This window comes from Orbicella franksi, chromosome 9 (assembly GCF_964199315.1).
Source record: "Orbicella franksi chromosome 9, jaOrbFran1.1, whole genome shotgun sequence".
NCBI lineage: Eukaryota > Metazoa > Cnidaria > Anthozoa > Scleractinia > Merulinidae > Orbicella > Orbicella franksi.
The window spans coordinates 10159904-10182141 of record NC_138153.1 but is presented as its reverse complement, the minus strand read 5'-3'; the positions used below and the strand labels follow the sequence as shown (position 1 = coordinate 10182141).

The following is a 22238-nucleotide window of genomic DNA, read 5'->3' as shown; positions in this document are numbered from 1 at the left end:
ACAGTGCCCGCTCAGGGAGTTGGTCGTATAATAAATGACCATTTACAAACCACATACCATGGCATTCTCGTCCCCAGACTGTCGCGCTCCTTTTGGTCGGCGCCAAGAATCGCAAATATTCTTTTTCTTTGGTCATCGTAGCTTTATAAGAACTGTAAACACAAACTGCAGTGACAAACATGACAATAAAACGCACGTTGGAAAACAAAATTCATTAAACTTGACGTTTCGTATGTTTCGACATACATTTTCAGAAGTGACCGTTTAGAATAAAAGTAACAACTAAATTTTAAATTTAAGGTAAGTAACTAATTAACAATAACAATGACAGAAGCTGAGAAAAATTTGCATATTAAAAGTGCAAACTAATAAAGGTAAAGAATCGCGACCTCTGGCCGGACCCGATTTTCTGAGCATGCGCAGAGACACTGGAGGTACGCGATTCACGGACTTCCCTTCAAATCCGGCAAATCTGACTGGCTAAGAATACGAAACAAATACACTGCGCATGCTCAAAAAATCGGGTCAGGCCAGAGGTCGCGATTCTTAGTGCTGACCAAAGGAAGCGCGGCCTCTGGGGACGACAATGATACCATGCTTCCTTCAAATCCGTGCGCACGTGCGCGTGACCTTATTACGTCATTAATGAAATTGTCTTTATGACGAAAAAAAATATAATTACGGCTGTCATTGCTCATTTTCTCTGTGAAGATGAACGCCTTTCAAATTAGGAAGGTATAGAGAGATATATTTACAGCAGATCTGTACTCATATCCGTTTTGCGCACAAGGGAAAGAGGATTTGTGACTTTGTTGTCGGGAGCCACGTAAGTCAGGAAATGATAGAGACGCAGACCATGCGCACATTTTCTCTTTAACTCAGTTATCTTGCAAAGCTTCACGATCAGTTTCCCACAACAGCCGAGGCTTCAATAACTCTGGTTTCCCGGAGAAGTGTCGTAAGCGACTGGGAGGGTTACTACAGCTATCTATTGCCCCTGTGACAGTTTATTCCCTAGCTGAATCCGCAGGGGGGGGGGGGGGGGGCACGGTAAGGGCCAAACCGCTAATCAATTTAAGCCATCAAGCATTCATCACCAGGTAACATTAGGTGTTCAAGGGGATTTTAAAAAAAAACTAACTGCAAGCTATTGATTAAATTGAAATCTCTTTGTGGATGTTAAGATAAAGAGAAGCTGGTAACTTAACCATATCTATGACTGGGAACTTTCTCTTGAGAAAGGGAAGCTACTCCTAACTCTAACCATTTGTATTCCAATATTTCTATTTTATATTATTATTGCACTGTAGTCGAGGTGCCTTCCTAAAAAAGGTTCCTGAAGGTAAGATTGTTTCAGAGGCAGAAAGTGTAAACAAGAGAGACTTGATGACTATTTTTAATTATTACTAATTACATCAGAAGGGTAAAGACTATCTACCTAACATCTAAAAACTTAAAAGTATGATTGAATTCTTAAGTAAAAACATTAATAATATAAAATGGAAATCCAGTTACAGTATAAAAAACACCATGTAATATAGTGGTTCTTCGTTGAATACAGAAAGAATCACATCAACTGACAAGATACATATTTTCATAATTATGATAACCAAATCAACCACCCTGTCCTCCTGAAAAATAATAAAAAATGTAACAAGCTAAAACAGAACCTACTGTACCAGGGTACACACTAGAGTCACACTAGTGGGTATCAGGCATTAGCATAACAGTGAGTGACCTACTATCAGGTAAACATGCAATCTGATTGGCTACTCAGTGTCTGACTAACAATCAATAAACAAACTCAATCTTTAAAACTGTTTTCAACTCAAAACATTTAAAACTAATTAGTGAAATGTCTGGAATGAAATGATTGGTTAGTGCATTATTATTTTTTTGTATTTTATTAATTTGTATTGATTGAAGTTGTTTATAAAAATTATGATAAAAACAAAATTATGCCTGAACTTGTAGTTTAATGGTTCACTCTTTACTTCTATTTAATATAGTGGTGCGGCTTCATCTCTTGTCAGCTACAGGTGTCTTGGCCAAAACGAACCAACCTTGGCTAATTCTTAACCATATTCCTTGTTCAATCTTATTCCCTTTGGTCCACTACTTGGCGGTGTCATGCTCATGCTGTTGTAAGGAGGAAATCAGCTGTTGATCACTTTTGCTGGATAAACCAGCCTGACTAGAAACTTTTGCTCAAAATTCGTTCGGCTTCTCCAATGAAACACACACTGACACAGGGATTTCATTTAAGTATTCAGCAGGAGGGGCAACTGGTTTTTACAGGCAGGAAAACTCTTTCAACTAAACTTCTATATAAGGAAAACTATCCTCTAGATCATTGGTCAAACCAGGCATGTCAAACCCCTGTTTTGAATCAATTTTTTGAGCAACAAGAAATAAAAACTACCCTATATACATATATATAGGAATAGTGCTAATGGTAAAAATTAGTATAGGTAATCATACAGTTTCGAGTTCAATTTGGAATTAATTTGCACGAATGAGTTTTTCAAAAAGCTAAAATTGCATGAGCCGCTTTGGCGAGTGCAATTTCAGCTTTTTGAAAAACTCACAAGTGCAAATTAATTCCAAATGTAATGAGAAAAACCATATGATTACTTATTAATAATATAGGCATGAAAAAATTTGCGTGGAGGAAGTGCCAGAAGACCTTTCTTGAAGCCACTTTTTCTCATTTGAGAAAACTTTTTTCAATGTTTCCGCACAAAATTCTCGTCATCATTTTACGTAATATCATTGGCTTCAAAAATTTCCTATTGTCTTTCAGCCAATCATAATCCAGAATTATGATGTGTAATTTCACTGGTGTTACACTTTTTGCACCGGTGTTACACTTTTTGCACTGGTGTTACACTTGAACTCCATTGCTCTCAGCCAATCACAATCGAGTAATTTTTTCACGTATATTATCATTCTTATTAATTGCATAATCTCAATGTGTTGTACACAGCCGTAGTTTACAAAGCATAAAACAAATGAATAAAAATGAAAGTTAAAAAATATAATCATGATCTAAGAATTAAAATTAGAAAAAAGTAAAATATTACACTGGATTGACCTAAAAGATGCTATGAGTAGTCCACAAACACTTTGATCAACTAGAGTTTACGCCACATTGAATAGCCTCAATAACATTAGAAAACAGTGTCAGATATGCATCGCAGACACAGTTTAAGCAATGCACCTAACTTCATGTGCAGGGGTGTAGCTAGGGGGAATCCTGGGGTGTCCGTGAACCCCCTTTTGTAAGCCTTTTTTAAGCAAACAAGCCACAACAGGTGGCAAAAATGACATGACATTTGGGTGAGTACCCTCATTTTGACACAGCGTGATCCCCCCTTTGAAAAATCCCAGTTATGCCCTTGCATGCATGATATAGACTGAAGAATTAGAGAAAAATATTCTGGCTGCGCATCAGTTCTGCTGTACAGTGGCCAAAATAAGACAATCAGTTGATGTACAGATTGGCATTGAATAAAGACCATTTCTTGGCTGACATGTTAACATATAGCATCTATAAAATAGGGTGCTTTCCATTATGCCAAGATTCTTGAAATTTCAGTACTAAGGATCAAATGGAACGATGTTTCAGTTTGATCTGACCAGAATATACAGGACCACCTTCAAAGGTGGTCCCCTTTAATCAGTTGGTCTGTTTGGATCGCAATTTGCTGTTCCATTTTGGCAAGTTCCACCTTAATTTCCTACCTCTCTTCAGCTTTAGATTTCACTTATGTGGGAGATTGGGGATGGGAATAGAAAAAGGTAAGAGCCATTCCTCTCACTTGGTCTGGTTTGATTGGAAAATGTGGTAACATTTTCCATTGGTTTGTTCCACTGGTCTCTGACCGGTCTGTTAAGCATAATGAAAAGCACCGTCCCATGGTTTCCAATACAGTCACTTGATGGACATTTCAGTCTACCAGTAGTGTCAACTGTTTGTCACAGGCTAGCTTTACATATAGATTGCCATTTGAAACTTACAAGATGCAAGAATCATGATTCAAGTACCTGGCAAGTAAGCAAGACATCTCTTAGTATTCTAAGACGAGAGATTTTGAAAAATCTTGAGCCAAATGACCGAATTAACGGTACCCATTCATTGCTGTCCACATCGTAAGCTTGCAATGACATTTCTTGCCTGCCGCCATCTTCACTTTGAAAACAACCAAAGACATAGATATGCTCTTTGAAACTTACAGCACTTGCATAGCCTCTTGGCGCAACTGCACTTGGAATTCCTGTCCAGATGTTGGTAGCTGGATCATACACCTCACAGGAATCTGCAGCTGACTGCTCAGAGAGGCCTCCAAATACAAACACCCTTTGCTTAATGGCTGCACCGGCAGCATGTCTTCTTCTTGCAAGAGTAGAACAGCATTTATCCCACGTGTTATTAGTGGGATCAAACCTTTCAACAATGTTCATGAATTTACCAGTATCACTCATGCCTCCAATAGCATACAGATAAGTTCCGTCAGCCACTGCACATATGCTTGATCTAGGGCTGCTCAGAGGAGAAACGTCCTGCCATATGTTGGTGTCAGGATTGTATTTCTGCACAGTGCTCAATCGCTTGCCATCATTGCTTTTGCTTTTGCCTCCAACTACGTACAAGAAACCCTGGAGTGTAGCAGCCGCAGCGCACCCTCTGACTTCTGAAACATCACCTTCAGGGGCTTTTCCAGAGGTCCACAAGTCAAGTGAGGGCTCATAGCGTTCAGAGGTGCCGCTGGACACATTCCCACCAATGAGATACAATTTACTATGGCAAGTGGAAAGTGTGTGACAGTATGAGTTATGAGGGGACAGCATGTCAGCTAACTGATACCACTTATCTTCAGAGGGAAGGTAACACAATGTTTTCCTTTGTCCACAAGCAACAATGGCATCTTCGTGAGTTTTGAGGCATTTTCTAGGGGCCTGACTGAAAAAGTGCTCCTCTGTACCCTCAGAAATACAATTTATTGCATCTAGGGCCAAATCCAAACATTTCTTTCTGGCTTTTACAAAGCGATGCGGGAGAATCACTTTGGACAAATAATTGAGCGGCACGTAAACCAAACGAACATGTTGAAACAAGTCATAGAAACATTGAAGATTTTTTCTATAACCGTTTGTCTCGATCCATTTTACGACCACCTCAAAGACCACTTCTTCTCCTTTGATGATGATTTCATCACTTGAGATCCATTCCTGGACTTCTTTACTGCTCATATTAAGAAACTCTTCAGTTTCTGCTACAGCAACAAAGTTGGCATGAATGAAATCCTTAGCACCTTTCAGAAGTTCTTCACACCGATATTTCAAGGCCAGATAATAAGCTACGATGCAGTTGGAAAGGGACAGTGTTTGCATGATGAACTTGCTCGACAAAACTTTTAGACTTGGAAGCAAGAAATAATCTGCTTTGGCCAGGAGTTCGTGTGCATTGTTTTCATTGATGACAACATGTCCCGTATACAGATACTCCAACACTTCTTCCATCACAGCTTTGCTCGTCTCTTCTAATCGGATCACTCCTTCTTTCTTTTCTTTCATGTCACTGTTAAGAGCGTTGTCAAAGAACGGACTTGCTGCACATAACACGATCTTGTGAGCTTTCAAACAAGATTGATCGTCACCGGAGCTAACTTCTAGAATCACATCACAAAACTGGTCGTTCTTTCGCCGAGTATCAAGGCCTTTCATCAATTCAACACAAAATTGCTGCTTAGCAGCCTCAACGGCTGGTAAAACAGCAGAATCCATAACTACGCTGATCAAATGAAGTTACCCCAGGTGAAACACAGCTGAGCTGAGCTGACACAACCGGAGAATCAACCAGATCGTCAGCGAGACAAGAGATCACGCCAACGAAGCTATACCGCTGGGCGCTTAATGAGCCCGCAGACAACGAAGGGCCATAGAATGTTTGTTTGGAATGTCTAGTCTGCGAGCAGGCTCACATTGCAGACGTTGGAGCACAAGGGCGCACGGCGTAACCGCGAGCGCGAAATCGAGCGGCGATGCCAAACTCCTTTCCGCCGGATCGCTTTGCTCTTCGCCGCTCGTGCGCGTGACTCAAAGGTGAGCCTATGATCCAATTTTTGACCAGAGAGAAGGGCAGGGAGGTAGCGGAGGAGCAGCCGACCCTTAAATTTTTGAAAATTACCTTGTGTTGTGATTTGACGCGAGTTTGACGTGTGAAGGAGCGAGTTTGCCAACCTTTTGAAGTTTGCCAACACGAGTTTGCCAACTTAAGTTTGTCGTGTGAAGGCCGCTTTACACTGGCACTACTCAAACATACGTAGCTTAAACGATTGAGAGTCAATTCAAGGGGCTAGCTTATTGCCAAGCAACATATTATTCTAGAGTTAGTTTTAAAGTCTGCTTTAAACAAACAGCTCTTCAGACATGATTAATGAAGTGACTGTTTTCGCTTTCATCAACTCTCTGTTAACAATTTTTAAATACCAGCAAAGAACAAACGAACTCGTAATTACTAGGTAATGTAATAAAATGATGATTATACAGTGTGAACTAAACTATGGAATTTTTACCTGTGGTTTCTGGGCTAGTTACATACTGATAATGACTTAAACATGTCATTTGTATTTTCCTGATTGGAGCCAAATTGTTCTTGTTCCTAATTAAGACAGGCACCTCACTAGATAGTTAATCAACAACATCTACACAGCTGTTTCATAGACACAACCACCTTTTTAGCAGAGCAGGCTAATAAACAACATCCAGCTCGTTCTTACGTTCACTTAATTAGTAGCGCCACGTCACTGACACAACCACCTCATAACATGCAGGGGTAGTACCTCTCTGTAAAGTGCCTTTTAGAAGGAAAGTGGCCTAACGAGCAGAGATACTCCATGACGGCATACAGCCAACAAGAAAGTTCAACTAGTAAAGCTACTTGTTCCTTGCCCTTTTCTCTGAGTTATTGTCTCTTCAAATCGTTTCTTCAGATAGTCACATTCAGTTTTATTTTTTACACAGCCGCTTTAATTTATGAGCACAACTATCTCATTAGCACAGCAGCCGCATTATCAACATCCAGCTCGTTAATGCGTCTTTTTCACAGCCGCCTCATTAGCACATCACTTCCTTGGTGCGCCACCTCATTGGCGGAAAATATCATCAGCTCAGCTACCTCGTTAACGCGACAACCTTGGCAGCACAGCAACTCATTTGAACGGCACCTCATTAGTATAAAATAAGCATGATCACGTCAGAAGCACGGGCACCTTATTATTATAAGTCTCTTACTAGTGCGACGACTTCATTAATAGTACTGAATACTATTATCACAGCCACTTCATTAACACAGCCGTCTCATTAGTTGGACAAACGTATAACAATGGGTACCTTTGTCAAAATGGGGAACCATGGCCCTAGAAACTACCCTAGTCCATTTCTGCTATAGCTATCATCTTCCGGATCAGATTTAAAATTTTATTTCAGCTAAACATGCAAATTATGAGTAAATCTCTTTTAATCAAATCTACATGGCCAGCTATTTAACTGACAATTTTCTGTTATTTATGTTTTTTTTGCCATTAACATGATACTCTCGTGATTCGAATCAATGCACGATCTCTACTGGCGCACGCTTGCACATCTTCTTGCTCCACGTTTCTTTCCACTTGACTTAGCTTCTTGCGAATGTTCCCTAATGTTTTCTCCTCCCTCGTCTTCCACTTTTGCATATTTACTTGAATCGTACTCGTCCATGTTGATCAGTTCCAGGTATGTCTGAGATAACAGTATAAGTAATGAACATTTATCTTAGTGACATTGGCAGCTTTTGACGTGCTCAAAGCGAATGTGTTAGGGGTTAGAAGTAGCTGGAAGATCCCATTCGATGCATGACCTTAAAGAAGTGGTCAAAAGAGAGGAGAGCGTACTGGAAACGGGGAAATAACATGCTTGAAAATGACCATATATGTGGGAGACCGATTAATATCCTCTCCTATAATTAATATAGGAAAGCGGCCGTGAAAAGTAAGTTTAGTTGGTACATAAATAAAATACTTACTGTAGAATAATCATTCATATTCATAAACTGTCTTAAATTTCTGACAATTTATATACTAGAGGAGGGCTCGTTTCATTGAGAGAATATAATAAAGAAAGGAGAATCAGATGAAGCGACCGTGTAAGATCTATGGAAGGACAAATCAGATTCGAGAATTTTGTTATCAAAACCGTTATATATATTACAAACCGTGTCACGAATATAAGACTCCATTCTCTTTCGCAGATTTTCAAAGGGAGGACGGAAGTCTGGGTTGACGTTCCAGCACCTCACCATAATGTCATACCTGAGGAAAAAAAATAGTTTTAATTACATCCCTGGTAAGTTATGGTATTTAACTGAAGGCAAAAAATGTTAGCCAATTATATACGATTCAACAGAGCTTTGATCAATTAAGAGCACCAAAAATGCTTGTTGCGATGTTTGGTGCTGTTGAAAATCAGAAAAGATTTCAACAAAGGCGACCCATAACAGAGGGAATCCTATGATTACAATTTTTAACTTGGCTTGAAATGACCTGATTGTAGTCGCAGGGTTTCTCAAAACGTTTCTAGCAAAATTTCAAAGTGTTAGCTGTCACGCAACCAGCTATTTAATTAAAATTACATAATTTCAGAACAAATTCAGGCAAAGGAAGGCATTTTCTTGTGTACATGTAAGTCTCGTAACACATTGAACACATTGGTCAAACACCAAATCAACCTTGAACGTCGTCTTGATGTTTTTAAGACTTTGATGCCTTATCATCAAGTCAGTGGAAGAAAAGATTTCAAAAATCACAGTGACCAAACAACAGAGCAGGCGATAAAACCATTTACTGATCTTCCCACAAATTCTCAATGTTTAAATTACTTTCTTCTCTCAGAGGCAGTACAGTCCCTTGGTTTTAAGACAAGCTGAGCAGTCCTTGGATTTTTAAAGTTCTCGGGACTTTTCCGGCGACAGTTTTAGCGAAATAATATAAGATTTAAATATTTAAACAAATCTCAACAGGAAGCATTATTAAACGTGTTTGCATCCCGGCCGGGAGGACTCCATATAACATGGAAGGGGGGTGCTCGACGGAACTTTTCAAAAGAACCCCTAAGAATTACCAAGATCCTGTTTTATGGGCATGGGTTGAATTTTTCTCACCCCTAAGAAGTACCAATTCTAAAACAACACATCATCTCCTGTCATATTCTTTCCGCTCAATACCCTAAAGGTACCTGAAAAGCTTCCGCTGTGGACCTTTTGAGGTTTAGCACCCTAAGAGGTACTAAAACCGCTTTTTTAAACACTAAAGGGTACAGCGAGCAACCCCCGTCCCTTTTATACGGGAGTCCCACTGGAGGTTTGCAGCTATGATTATTAATAGTTTCAAGTCGCCTTCTTTGCCTTCGATCACAAATAATATAATGGTCTAAGAACCAAAACTTACAAAGATTTGTCGACGTGTTGGGGCTTTGGCATCTTGTAACCTTGTTTAATTTCCACTATTGTCTTGGCTTCTGACCAATCGGGATACGGAATGCCTCCTGTTGTGGATTAGTACGGAGACTTGTTAGGGGCCTGATTACACACACACTACGTTATGTGGGCATATATACGCGACACACCAAGGAGTATTTTGGTCTAAAACATGGATATGATTTTGCTTCTTGTTGTAATATTGAGTTTAGAAGTTCACTATTTGATCAAAAGAGTGGACGACTTTTTGTCTCGAATAATTAGCTGTAATATTTTCCTGTTTGAGCTTCAGGGAGTTTAAAACCTGTTATGCTAGTCTTGATCTAAATAATGGGCCCAACTTGACGTGTGCTAAGACTGTAAAATCAAAATCATTACACTGCCTAGAAATAATGAAGAATAACGTACCAATGGTGAATATTTCGTATAGGACAATGCCATAAGACCACCTGTTAAGATGTGGGTATAGCAGTTATTGAAGAATGATAAAAAATGTGATTTAGAAGTTAATTAGGTTTGGCTATTACACTAAATTACTTGCTTCTGACCAGTTGAAACCAGTTCAATTTTACCTTACTTCCACTCCATAGGAGTACTTGCAATTCTTTCATGGCAACCGTCTGTAAGCGTAGCCAAACGTGACAAACTTAGTGGCAAACTGAAAATGATTCATTGTCGGTGTCCTCTGTGTTAAATGAACACCGTGACTGCGAAAAGCACGCAAACGCGGTTCATACTTTACAGACTCTAAAAGCATACTTGAAGTTCTAATCTTGAGGTTTGAAAGTCGTCGTGAATTCTTGTCACTGGTAAATCTATTGAATCACTACATTTATTGGCTATGTAACATATCAATTACGAGAAATAGTTTCTGCCACATTTTAAAACACCGATAAGAGAGTTGAAAATACGAAGCACAGCGGAGTATTTTTGAGGAACTTCGAGGTATTTGGAAACGTGATAAAACAAGGTCTTGATTGTTTGATATATCTTCTCAATCAAATATAGGAGAAAACGGAGAGATAAAACCGGAAAAATTTACGTTGATTTATGATGAGATTTCTAAACTCCATCACTGTTATGATTTCCTGTGTATTAACTTGTGAAATTACTAATGAGTTCGAAAACCTGGGCGAGGGGTAGTAAAGTCTAAGCGCTATTTATTTGTACATACACATCACTTAATGGTGAGAGATCTGCAACATTTCCAAACAGAATTTCAGGTGCTGTCCATTTTACTGGGATGCAGCCCTGTGAAATAAAACAGTAGTACACAACTTGTTTAGAGACACATTATGGAGTAGTTTTCACTGAATGTCTAAAGTATTTCGCATAAACTTTGTCTTTTTTTTTTGTAATTTTTATTTTTTTTCAACATTTTGGGTTATAATACATACAATACAACACAAGACATAACACTAGTTACAATACTTACAATACGTCATAACTACAATAGATTACATACAACAAATTATAATTACTAATCGTAGCCTAATTATACCTAAAGAATATACAATGCGTTGTTTACAATAGTGCAGCTACCCAAATACAGAAAAAAAAAAAAAAAAAAAAGAAGAAAAAGAAAATAAGTTAGTGACATGCTGAGAAGGAGAAATTACAAATTAAGCTCAACTATTATTAAGAGATGGCATTAGTTTTTCCCACTTTTTGTAATGTTTATAAAGTTGGTTATTTTTGGTAGCTATTTTTTTTTCAATGTAATAAACGGTTTTTGTCTTTGCTAAAAATATTGTTAATGTTGGTTTAATTTTATTTAATTTACATTTATAAATAAAAAACTTTCCTAGCAGTATCAAATGATTCAGGATAATAAAGTCTTCGTTGTTGTTGAACACTCCAAACAATATATTTTCAAATGTCAAAGTGTCCAAAGATACATTCTGGTTTGAAAGCCAAGAAGAAAAAGCCCGCCAGAAGTCTTTTGTTGTATCACAATAAAAGAGCAAATGTTCGAGGGACTCGACCTCTGTCAAACAAAAGGTGCACATTGGTGATTCAATCATTTTAAAACGGAATAACCTCTCATTTGTGAAAATTATATCGTTTAATAATTTATATTGGAACTCTCTAATTTTTGTTTCAAGTGTGACAGTGAATGGTAAAGAATAAATTTTTTTCCAGTCTTCTATAACCTCTGGATATTTGTCCTTCAACTTCCTTTTGGCGGTTGGAGGAGTTTGTTTCTTTGTTTTAAATCCTTTATACAAAAGTTTTGAAGAGGCTTTTAACAGATCCGATTTGGTTTCGTCGATATAAATATACACTGTATCCAAATGCTGTCGAGGATATAGTTGCTGACGTTGAATATGTGATTCTTTGATAATTAATCTCCATTCTTTTGGTATGGCATCTACAATTCCTATTAATTTGAAGTACTGGATTGGAGATAGATTCGCTTCCAACACTTTAGGGCTTTCAAGAAATTTACCCGTATCGGATAACAAGTCACCAATTTTAACAATTCCTTTAGTAAACAAATGTTTTTCAAAAAGAGATTTTCCGTGTATCACAATATTCCTATTATTCCAAATAATTTGGTCTACAACATCCTCATAGGTGGCTACCTTGGATTTCTTTAAATTACGAAATGCCTCTAGACACTCTTTGTAGAATATTGGAAGATGAACCGGTAGTTTACTAGTTTCAAAATCACAGAACAGGATGAGTTTTCCACCTATATTTCCAAAAAAGAAATCATCTAAAATAGTTTTCCAAGTGCTGTTGCTCTCTCCTAGATACTTTTTAAGGTCATCACTCTTTGAGCCGATATCATGGATTCAATATCAAGCATTTTTAGTCCTCCATTTTCAATATCATTGATAAGCGCGGTCCGTTTAATTTTATCGTTACCTTTCCAAATGAAACCGAAAATCAGTCTGTTTATCTCCTTGACAAGATCGTTTGATATTGAGATTGCAGTCGCTTTACTCAAAAATTTTGGAATAATGAAGGTCTTAACTATTTGAATCTTACCAATCAGGGTAAGACCCCTCCACTTCCACATACTCAGCGTTTTTTTGATAGATTTGAATATTGAGTCGAAGTTTGCTTTGTCTCGTGATGGTTTGTGATAGTCAAAAACGGTACCTAATATCTTGATTGATTTTCGCACTTTGTGAGTAAAGTCATTTTGTACTAGTTTATGTGGGCCGATACCAAAAACGTCTGTTTTATCGTCGTTAATTCGGAGACCAGAATGCAATGAAAAAACCTTTAAAGTTGTACAAAGTCGCGAATATGCATTTATGTCTTTTAGAAAGCAAGTCATGTCATCTGCAAAAAGCGTGAGTTTGATCTCCACGTTTTTGACCATTATTCCTTGTATGGTTTTATCCTGCCTGATTTGACATGCGAGAACTTCCAAAGCTAAGATGAATAATAAAGGTGATAGAGGGTCACCTTGTCGTACACCACGATGGATACAGAAAAGATCTGTAGTAAAGTAGTAAACTTTGTCTTTGCATCAGTGCTGGTTTTCACTGAGGCATAAGCATAAGTAACGCACGCATCCGAAGTGCGGTGCCGCTAAGTAGCTAAGTAAAACCATAACAACAACGACGTTATTGTTATAGTAGAAGTTAATGATAGGTTCAGTAACCTGACATCAGTAATTGTTCATCCACGTTATGCTTGTTTATAACTAATGTACCTTTTTGGCATTGCCATGCCCGTATTTGAAGGTCTGATATGCCAGTCCAAAGTCAGTCACCTTACATATGTAGTTTTTATCAACTAGCACATTTCGAGCTGCGAGGTCACGATGGATTATCTACAACATCAAAACATGGCATAAATCATCGTAGAAATATTTACGGCAAGCTCGCCGGCCTACTAACACTTCGAAATATACACTTTGGGGAAAACAGCTCCTTATAGGCTCTTATACAATCAAGTAAATTAGAATTTGAGACATGCACGCTATCCTTAAAGGGAAATTGTCACCATTTTTAACATGATGTTGGAAATCCCAGAAACATACATCGATCTTTGGAAGCTTAACAATAATGGTTTCATTTTGTAGAGCAGTACTCGACATTTGACTAGAAGCCATTAGGAAGCGAGGATGGCGAGGATGGCGAGGATGGAAATGGATTGTGATATGGATTTTTGAAAAGCGTCAGGATGTCAATTTTTCAAAGGTTCAAGTTTGGCTCGAAAATCATTAAAATGTTGCAAAAATGCTGCTGCAGTGTAGACTTTCTGCAAGAAATTGCTTTTAATCATTTAGTTAGCTAGAGCTAATTAAGTTCCGTGTTACATAAATTTAGGGACCAATTTCGTGAATTTGTAACAGTGTTAGGCAACTGAATACATCGTGACAGTGTCCTTTTTAAGTGTAGTAGATGTACTCTTACCCCTCTTGATCCAAGGAATACCATGCCTGTCGCAATCTGTTTGGCAAATGATACAAGGTCGTATATTCCCAGCTCTTCAATACTTCCCTCTCCAAGATGGTATTTATCATGAACTCCCCTGCTTTTTCTCAGCAAACCAAGCAAATCTCCGAGCGCACAGTACTCCATGACCATAATTGGATACCCTTTGAACAGAGGTATAATGTAAACTAAAGGTTCAAAATATACTTTACCACTGTGTAGAATTTCTTTTCAGAATAGCTGACAATTAACATGATATTTACGTCATGTTTAAATGTGCTCAAGACTAAAAGTTCAAAATCTATGATCCCAAGATAAAAATATTTCAGAAATGGAAAAATTAAATGCATGCAAGCCATGATTAACAAGACTAAAAGTTCAAAATCTATGATCCCAAGATAAAAATATTTCAAAAATGGAAAAATTACATGCATGCAAGCCATGATTAACAAAAGAAACAACTGATGTTCTTGTAATTATATATCACTCAACTTATTTAGTAAAATCTTAAGGCAGTTGAAGAGTTTTCCCAGTAGATAAGTGTCTTATTTCTAGTGGAAAAAATAAAGACACAATTACTATCGATAGAATCTTTGTTCCACCTCAGACGCTTGTAGTGAGTGGAAACAAAACATTCTACGATTATCGCTGTGTTTGGTTCGACGATGGCAAAGGATAAATGATGCTTAGACCTTAAGTATCTCTGAGTAGAAGCCGGAGAAAATATCACTACTGTCTGCGACCTCCGCCACAACTGATTCAAACTGGAAAAACCTGCAAAATCTTTAAAGCGCACACTAAGGGAATGACACATTTTGACACATTTTGCTCAGGTAACGTCAAGTGATCATGACACAATTTTGGCACATAAAATTAGTCATTTTTGATTAAATGCCTGGCACTTTACTGTATTTACCTTCAGTTGTAACACAACCAATAAACTTAATAATGTTTGGCTGCTCAGTTTCTCCAAAAAGCTTTCCCAATTCAATCTCTCTCATCAAAGCTTTCCTTCCTTCCTCACCAGAAGTGGCTGCAAAATATGAAAGCACCAGTTGGAAAATCGATATATTGCTGTTTGTTTCATGCACATGAAACAATTTAAGACAGATTCAGTGCATCTTACGTGTAAAGCACTTTACAGCGACCGTCTGAATTCCAAGTTCTCCACCTGGGTGACTCAAACGTGCTCTCCAAACTGCTCCAAATGCTCCATGGCCAATGGACCCCTTGAGAACTAGACGCTCACGTACAATCTCCCATTTATCCACGTCCTCATTCCTTATTTTTAGCTCAACTGCCTTTACTTCACCTTTGCTAAATAATTGAACAAGTTCACCCATTTTAATATCAATAATAAAAATATAGTTCAATGCAGTAAAATGAAAGTACTACGAGTACCGCTAGGTAGGTTTGCGCGTAGAAATTTTCAAGGACTGTGATTTCATTTCAGTAAAAAGGTATCTTTATCTTTGTTGAGCGACACAACAGACATTACCCACGTACGTAGGGATAAAGCAAAGTTGAATTAAGTAACAACGAGTTGTTATTTACTTAATCTATGTACAGTTTTGTGTACTTCATAATATTTGCAGATTGTTTTCTAACTACCAATTATGTTTGGAAAAAAGTTTGCAAGCAACTGGCAAGAACCTTTCAATTTAATATCGACGCGGTGTGGTTGATGGATCCACACCTTTGAAGAAGAAGTCGAACAAAAGCTGTTATAAAGCAGTTTATTTTTGACTTACTTGGCCATAGTTGTACTCCCAGAGGTAAAGTCTGAATCATATGCAAAATAAAACAAAACGGGCCAACGGAGTTTAAGCCCAGGCATGGGGTTAGAAAACAGCAAATTAGCATTTACTGTTCCATATGCGTTCAAGACGTGTTGAACCAATTTTCTTGGGAAATGTGGCTTCTCTTGATTTTTTATCAAACATTCGGAGCGCGAGCAGCCTTGTAGTCTGACTAGTAACAACTAAAAGTACCAATAACAAGGTGCTTTAACACAAATTATGCAATATATACCAACAAAGTGTCCTGCAGATTTCTGTCAGGTTTCTTCTTGTGTCGGAATATCCTACGACATGAATCCCGAAACGTTTCTTCAGATGGCTTTTTTCTTCAGTTTAATACAACATGTTACATAGCTTCCGCACTCGATTTCTCTGTCTCACTCACCTGGGTTTCGACGTTTGCAAATGTAGCAGCCGACACAAACAACACAGATCAGGAGAATGAAGGCGGATATAGGTCCAACAATGTAATACCACTCAAGAGAACCACCAGACCCAGGAGTAGCTGTCAAAACAAGCAATACAGACTTGCTGTCGGCGCAGAATTGATTTCAAACAGCTATCAAACAGTTGCCATAATATGCAATACTATATCAAGAAACTCTGCCGAGTACAATGTAGCTTTTTGAGTGGCTTACACTTCATGTGGACCACACTTTGTCATGAAGTGCTTGTTACTTGGTCCGCTGGGAAGATTGGATTCCGAGTTACGCCCGTCAGACTTATTTTCACAGTGGCGTGCCTAGTTTCATTCTTTGCTCCTGCTTTTAGTTTTCAAGGTAAGTTGTTTTCATTTTTTGGCTTGTTCTTGAGTTCAATATCTTATCATTTTGCTTTACATGTGTCGAAAATCGTACTGCGTAATCTCCTACAAATAACGAAGCCCATTTGCCTTTGTTTTTTCACTTGGAGGCGCTCATACAAAAACAGAAATTAATTTCCTGTAGCTTCTCATGTGACAATTAGCCTGTCTGCCTGCAAAGTCGCCATACAACTGTCATCATTCAGATATTGCTTACTTCTAACAGTGATCTTCACGAGAATAATAATAATAATAATAATAATAATAATAATAACAATAATGATAATAAAAATAATAATAATAATAAAGTTTTTTGGGCGCATTTAAAAACTCAATGCGCTTACATTACTATATAGAAAAATCAGTGAGTCAAAACCTACACAATGTTTCTTATAACAGCAATAAATAAAATAAATGAAATAGTTAATTTAAAAATGAGGTGAAATGTAAAAATGAAGCTAGATACAGTTCCTCGTACAATAAATTAAATATAAAATTTCCCAAACAAGAACGTCTCGAAGGCAGATTTAAAAGATGAAAGAGATGTTGTATTTTTAATAGTATCCGGTAGATTGTTCCATGATATAGATGCGAAGAAAGAAAAGGTAACTTCAACGTATGTCACAGAGTTCACAGTAGGGACAGTAAAAAGTAGTTTAGAGGATGAGCGTAGGCTTCGCTGCGGGTTGTATTGTTGTAGGAGGGGCGACAAGTAGGCTGGACGAAGTCCATGGATAATCTTGAATGTGACAAGCAGAACTTTGAATATAATCCGGGACTCAACAGGTGGCCAGTGTAGTTCTCGAAGGGCAGGTTTGACGTGCTCGTGCCGTTTAGCTCCACGGTGATAAGGCGTGTGGAAGTGTTTTGAATTCTCTGAAGTTTATCCAGTTTCTGTTTTGTTCCATAATAAAAGGGGCGATATACAGGGTGAAAAGTAATGGTCCAAGTATAGACCCTTGTGGGACACCATAACGTAGGGCACAAGATGTGAACACGTGATCTCCAATAACTAATGGGCTCCTGTTGATTGCCAACGGTTTTCAAGGTAAGATCCGAACCAGCACAGTGTCTGTCTTGAAAAACCAAGGTAAGACTCGAGTCTTTCCACCGAGATCGTATGATCAGTAGCATCAAAGGCCGCTAATAAATCGAGTAGTACTAATACAACATCTTGGCGACGGTCAATTGCTCTAAGAATGTCGTTTGTTACACGTAGCAAGGTCGTTTCCGTAGAGTGGTGTTTCCTATATGGAGACTGCATAGTTGGCATCAAATTGAAAGCTTCAATGTAGTGGTACGTTTGTGTTGCGACAACCTTTTCGATCACTTTGCTTAGAAACGGAATATTAGCAACAAGTTTCTAGTTCTTAAGAATCTCCTTATCGAGGTTATCCTTCTTCAGACGTGGGCGTAGGTGTAATAACTTCAAGAGTGAAGGAAACTCCCCCGTTGTCAGTGACTGATTGACTATGTTAGTTATCATAGGAGATAAAAGATCAGCGTAATTCTTTATTACAAAGGTGGGAAGTGGGTCGAGAGAACATGTTTTAGTTGAAAGAGACTGAATAGTGTTCTTAACAGTAGAGCAGGACACAGGCGTCATCGTAAATTCGTGAGTTAAAGTCCAACGTTGAGGTTACATTGAATGGTCGACTGCATCCTGAAGTTCGTGTCTAAAGAATTGGATTTTCCCGATGAAGAATTCGTTAAAATCGTCAACCAGTACTTCCAAAGATGTATACTGAGCAAGGAAGAGCTGAGCTGCCAGGTTGAGACAGTTTGTCGACCATTCGACAAAACTTGTTTCTTCCAGGTCGTTCGATCTTAGATTTGTAAGACGATGATTTGTGAAATTCCAGTTGCTTGTGGTATTTGTTACATGCCTCTGCAAATATTTGTTTGTGAACTTCCAGACCAGTTTTCCTGAACATGCGCTCTGTTCTCCGTTTTATGCATTTTGCTAAACGGAGATCATCGTTATACCACGGTGCATGTGGTCGATGAGTTATCCATCACGATTTCATGGAGGCGAGGACGTCGTAGATCCTTTCCAGGGCTGTATTAGATTTACTTACCAATGTTGTCAGGTCAACTGTGACAAGGAAGTTCGGGTCTCCCACATAAGGCAGTTTCGGTATAACGTCATCAAGAACATTAGCGGTCAAAGACTTAGTTGATCGGTTTGTGACATAAATTTTAGAGGCAGGCGGCTCTGGGCAATCTAGCTCGCAGGTTACGACCTTGTGATTGGAGAAAAAATCAGGCAGTATAATAACATCGTGGACTACGTTTTCGTCACCTCTCCGGCGGAGACTTTCGTCTAGCTCTTCAGTCTTCACTCATTTCGAGATCAAGTGTATGTCCTTTAGAGTGGGTTGAGCCAGTGACATGTTGAGTCATATTTGCTGATTCAACTGAGGAAGTCAAGAAAATTACCAGCGTCTGCTTTGTCATTGTTGTCGCGGTGAAAGTTGAAATCACCTGTAATAGGTAGTGGACTATTACAATTTTTTAGATTCTCAGTAAGTCTAGCAAACTCAATGAAAAATTTAGCGGTAGTAAGTTTGTTCTTCGTCGAAGGCTGCGGCCTGTAGATAACTACCAAACGAAAGTTGAAATTCTTATATGTCGGCGTAATATCTATATGTTCAAATGATGTGAAGGTAGGAGTCTGGTTCTTTGTTATGTTAAAACTCGTGCGTACAAAAAGTGCAGTGCCACCTCCTTTCTTGTCGGGGCGTGGAATGTGAAACACTGTAAAATCAGGTAATGTATTCAGTATTTCCACAATGGCGACGTTGTTCGTTTCAGAGTGAAGCCAAGTTTCTGTAATAGCAAAGATGTCAAGTTGATTAGATATAATGATATCGCAGATCATGGCGGCTTTTCTAGTTATCGATTGAGCATTCCTTACAGCAAAAGACAGCCCTGGGAAATTGGTCTAGGGTGATTCAACTGTGGACGGATAAATAAAATTTGCCGCATTAACTGATCTTGTGTTGATTGTGCGCGGTCGGTTCGCTGTGATAATAGTTGGAACCATCGATTGATTTATTTGTCGCCTGGTCTTGACAGCTTTCCCTGATCGTACTCCACGATATCTGAAAATTCCACTCGATTTCACATTAAGAAAAGCTGAGTTACCCAGTTTGCAGGTTCCCATTCGGCGAATGTCGATGAGATCATCTCTTGTGTAGACATAACGAGCAGATTTATCGTTGCCGATTGAAACAGGTCCTGAGCCATTCTGTGGAATAGATGGGAGATAACGAGATGGGCAAAGCTCTGTTGAGTTGAAAAGACGATGATCCAAGGTGATATGTACAAGGATTGAGCTCGATGTAAATGAATGTAGTGAGATCACTTCTCGGAAGAAACACACACACGAAGCCATGTTTCAGCCATGTTGTTAGGGGCCGATATGGAGCGTTCACGGAACGTGAATTTGGTTTAACTATTAAGGCTGGTTTCCATATGATCGCAGACGATGGCGGATCGCGGATCGCAGATCGCAAAAAGTTCTGAGATCGTCTGCGATCATATGGAAACACACTTCTGCGATCGTCTGCGATGGTCTGCGATCAATTGCGATCGTCTGCGATCAATTGCGATCGTGCGATCACATGGAAACCAAAGTTCTGCGATCTGCGATCGAAACGTATCCCATAATATTTTGAATTCCGACCCATGATTCAACGCTCCTGTGCAACAAAGCAACTGCTTGTTTGTTGTAAACATGGCTGGCGTTGAACAAGGTAACGTTAGTAAAGAGAAATTTATGGAGGAAGTTGCGCAATATCAGTGCGTTTACCACCGTAATAGTAAATATTTCAAAGACAAAAACAAAAAGGCTAACTACTGGGAAAAAATCGGGGAGAAATTTAATTTATCGCCGGCTGAGGCGGATGTCAAATTCATAGCAGCATAAGAACTGCGTATGGTCGTTATCTGAAGCGATTGAAAACGCTACCTTCTGAATCGGGGCGAGATGCAGTGCCAAGGGAATTTCAAAATAGGTTGACTAAAAGAAGAAATAAATTCGCTTGCAGCAAAATTTCCTCCTCGACGTCCACCATATTGTTTGCTGCGATTTTCCCGCCAGCACAACGCGCGTGTAATTTTGACAGTTCCGCTGTCCGAAATGTATGCAACAGTCGGCTCTGCGATCGCTTGCGATTACATGGAAACAACTCTCTTTGCGATCGTCTGCGATCTGCGATTTGCGATCAGCGATCGTCTGCGATCATATGGAAACCAGCCTTTAGACCAAAAGTAGGTATTACTCAGGTGATGAAAACATTCGGATTCTGTAAAAATTAAATAGATGAATTGAAACGAAAAGTACGAAAGCAAGATAACATAAACGCCCGACTTTCGAAAACGTGTCTGCTACGTTGGCGCGCATAGAGGACAAAATGCCTGCCCTGTTGTGTGCTTCACGAGAGTAATCACCACTGTCATCCGGGACAACGCTTTCAATGTAAAGTTAACAAATTGACGTCAGTTTTTTATGCGTCTGTCCTCTTATTGATGATAAATTGCGTCATAACATTGTCAAAGTGGCTGTGCAACTACGAGCCGCAGGCTAGGGAGTGGTTCCGCAGTAAACCTTGACAATGTTATGACGAAATTTATCATTAATAAGAGGAGAGCGCATAAAAAACTGACTTCAATTTGTTTTTTACAATAACAAGACCCCACACTGGTCAAACTCCGGAAATAAACTGAATGAGGGGAAAAGACGCCGTAAACTTGCCGTAAACAAAGTCAAGTGAATTTTATTCAAAATGACGCGAACTTTGTCAATAGCTTTTCTTCCCTTTTGATTGGCTACTTAAAAAAGTCCATAAAATCTCTTTGGTTAAAAAGTTGACAGTTTGACAGCTGAAAGTTGAACTTGAAGGCTTGCATAAATGAGAACTGTCACTTGGCACTGATAAAGTTGAATCAAAATCAAACTGCGAAAACGCGTTTACTGATTCGAAAAGACTGATCCGTTTTGTGGCAACCTGAACACTTGGGCTTGTCCGATGTGGCATGAACTGTAAATTCTACCGAGGGATGAATTTGAAGGCATCAGAGAGAGACCGAAGTCGTCGAGGCAGTGTAAGGCCCAGCAGCTAGTTGAGTGGTGGCACGTGAAACTGGAGCTCGACCGTTCTCTAGGGCTGTCGACAGAATATCGGAGCAATTCTTGTGCTGGCTTGTAGATGGTCGTCGATTGTAGCTAGCCAAACTTTACTCGTTAACATGGCTCGAAATACTCATTATGTGACGAGCCGGAATGCACGAATCCGACCACAGCGTAATAGCAGTTGCTCGTATAAAGTGATTTGTGTACGTCTTTGATAAGTTGGCCCCAAGCGAAATTTCTCCATAGATCTTTGAAATGCGGTTGACACCGAGTGGCTTGTTTTCATACCACACTGCATCAGAAAACTGAAATTTGGCATCCGACCTGGGCTTTTGGAAGAAAGCTTCTTGCTTCGGATTCAGCTTGGTTATGTACAAGTGAATAAGTGAATATGCATCGCCATCGTGGCCAATGCTGTACAGGCGAGTTTGCCTTTCCTCGCTGGACTTCTCGCAGAATCCACCCTGGTGGTTCTTTGTTACTTCATCATGGGACATTATGATGAAATCGTTTTCATCAGCGTCCTTTTAAAGCTCTGGCGGCGAAGTGAACGTTGGCCTTCACAACCACGGCGACACCAGTAAAGGGT

At 39.0% G+C, this 22238-nt stretch overlaps 3 protein-coding genes across 3 annotated transcripts in view; 1 reads left to right on the top strand and 2 right to left on the bottom strand.

Moving 5' to 3' along the window:
- LOC145498382 (uncharacterized) overlaps positions 1-22238 on the top strand; it is a 397197-nt gene that overhangs the window by 66553 nt on the left and 308406 nt on the right. The gene's annotated exons all lie outside the window — the stretch shown is intronic.
- On the bottom strand, positions 1383-6676 carry LOC145498359 (kelch-like protein 11). The gene has a single exon (XM_081478282.1). The coding sequence runs from the start codon at positions 5785-5787 to the stop codon at positions 4033-4035; it is 1755 nt and encodes a 584-aa protein (XP_081334408.1). The 5' UTR covers positions 5788-6676; the 3' UTR covers positions 1383-4032.
- On the bottom strand, positions 6681-14154 carry LOC145498416 (tyrosine-protein kinase STK-like). Its single transcript, XM_081478346.1, has 7 exons — positions 13891-14154; positions 13185-13304; positions 10689-10765; positions 9923-9963; positions 9486-9582; positions 8255-8351; positions 6681-7782 (listed from the first exon to the last, which is right to left on the bottom strand). The coding sequence occupies exons 1-7, from the start codon at positions 14062-14064 to the stop codon at positions 7627-7629; spliced, it is 762 nt and encodes a 253-aa protein (XP_081334472.1). The 5' UTR covers positions 14065-14154; the 3' UTR covers positions 6681-7626.

Excerpts from the sequence above, each read along its gene's own strand:
- LOC145498416 (XM_081478346.1), bottom strand. The coding sequence starts at position 14,064 with ATGGTCATGGAGTACTGTGCGCTCGGAGATTTGCTTGGTTTGCTGAGA. Across the intron at positions 9,583-9,922 it reads ATACGAAATATTCACCATTG|GAGGCATTCCGTATCCCGAT; the intron begins GTACGTTATTCT and ends AATCCACAACAG. Across the intron at positions 7,783-8,254 it reads AGTCTTATATTCGTGACACG|ACATACCTGGAACTGATCAA; the intron begins GTTTGTAATATA and ends CTGTTATCTCAG.
- LOC145498359 (XM_081478282.1), bottom strand. The coding sequence starts at position 5,787 with ATGGATTCTGCTGTTTTACCAGCCGTTGAGGCTGCTAAGCAGCAATTT.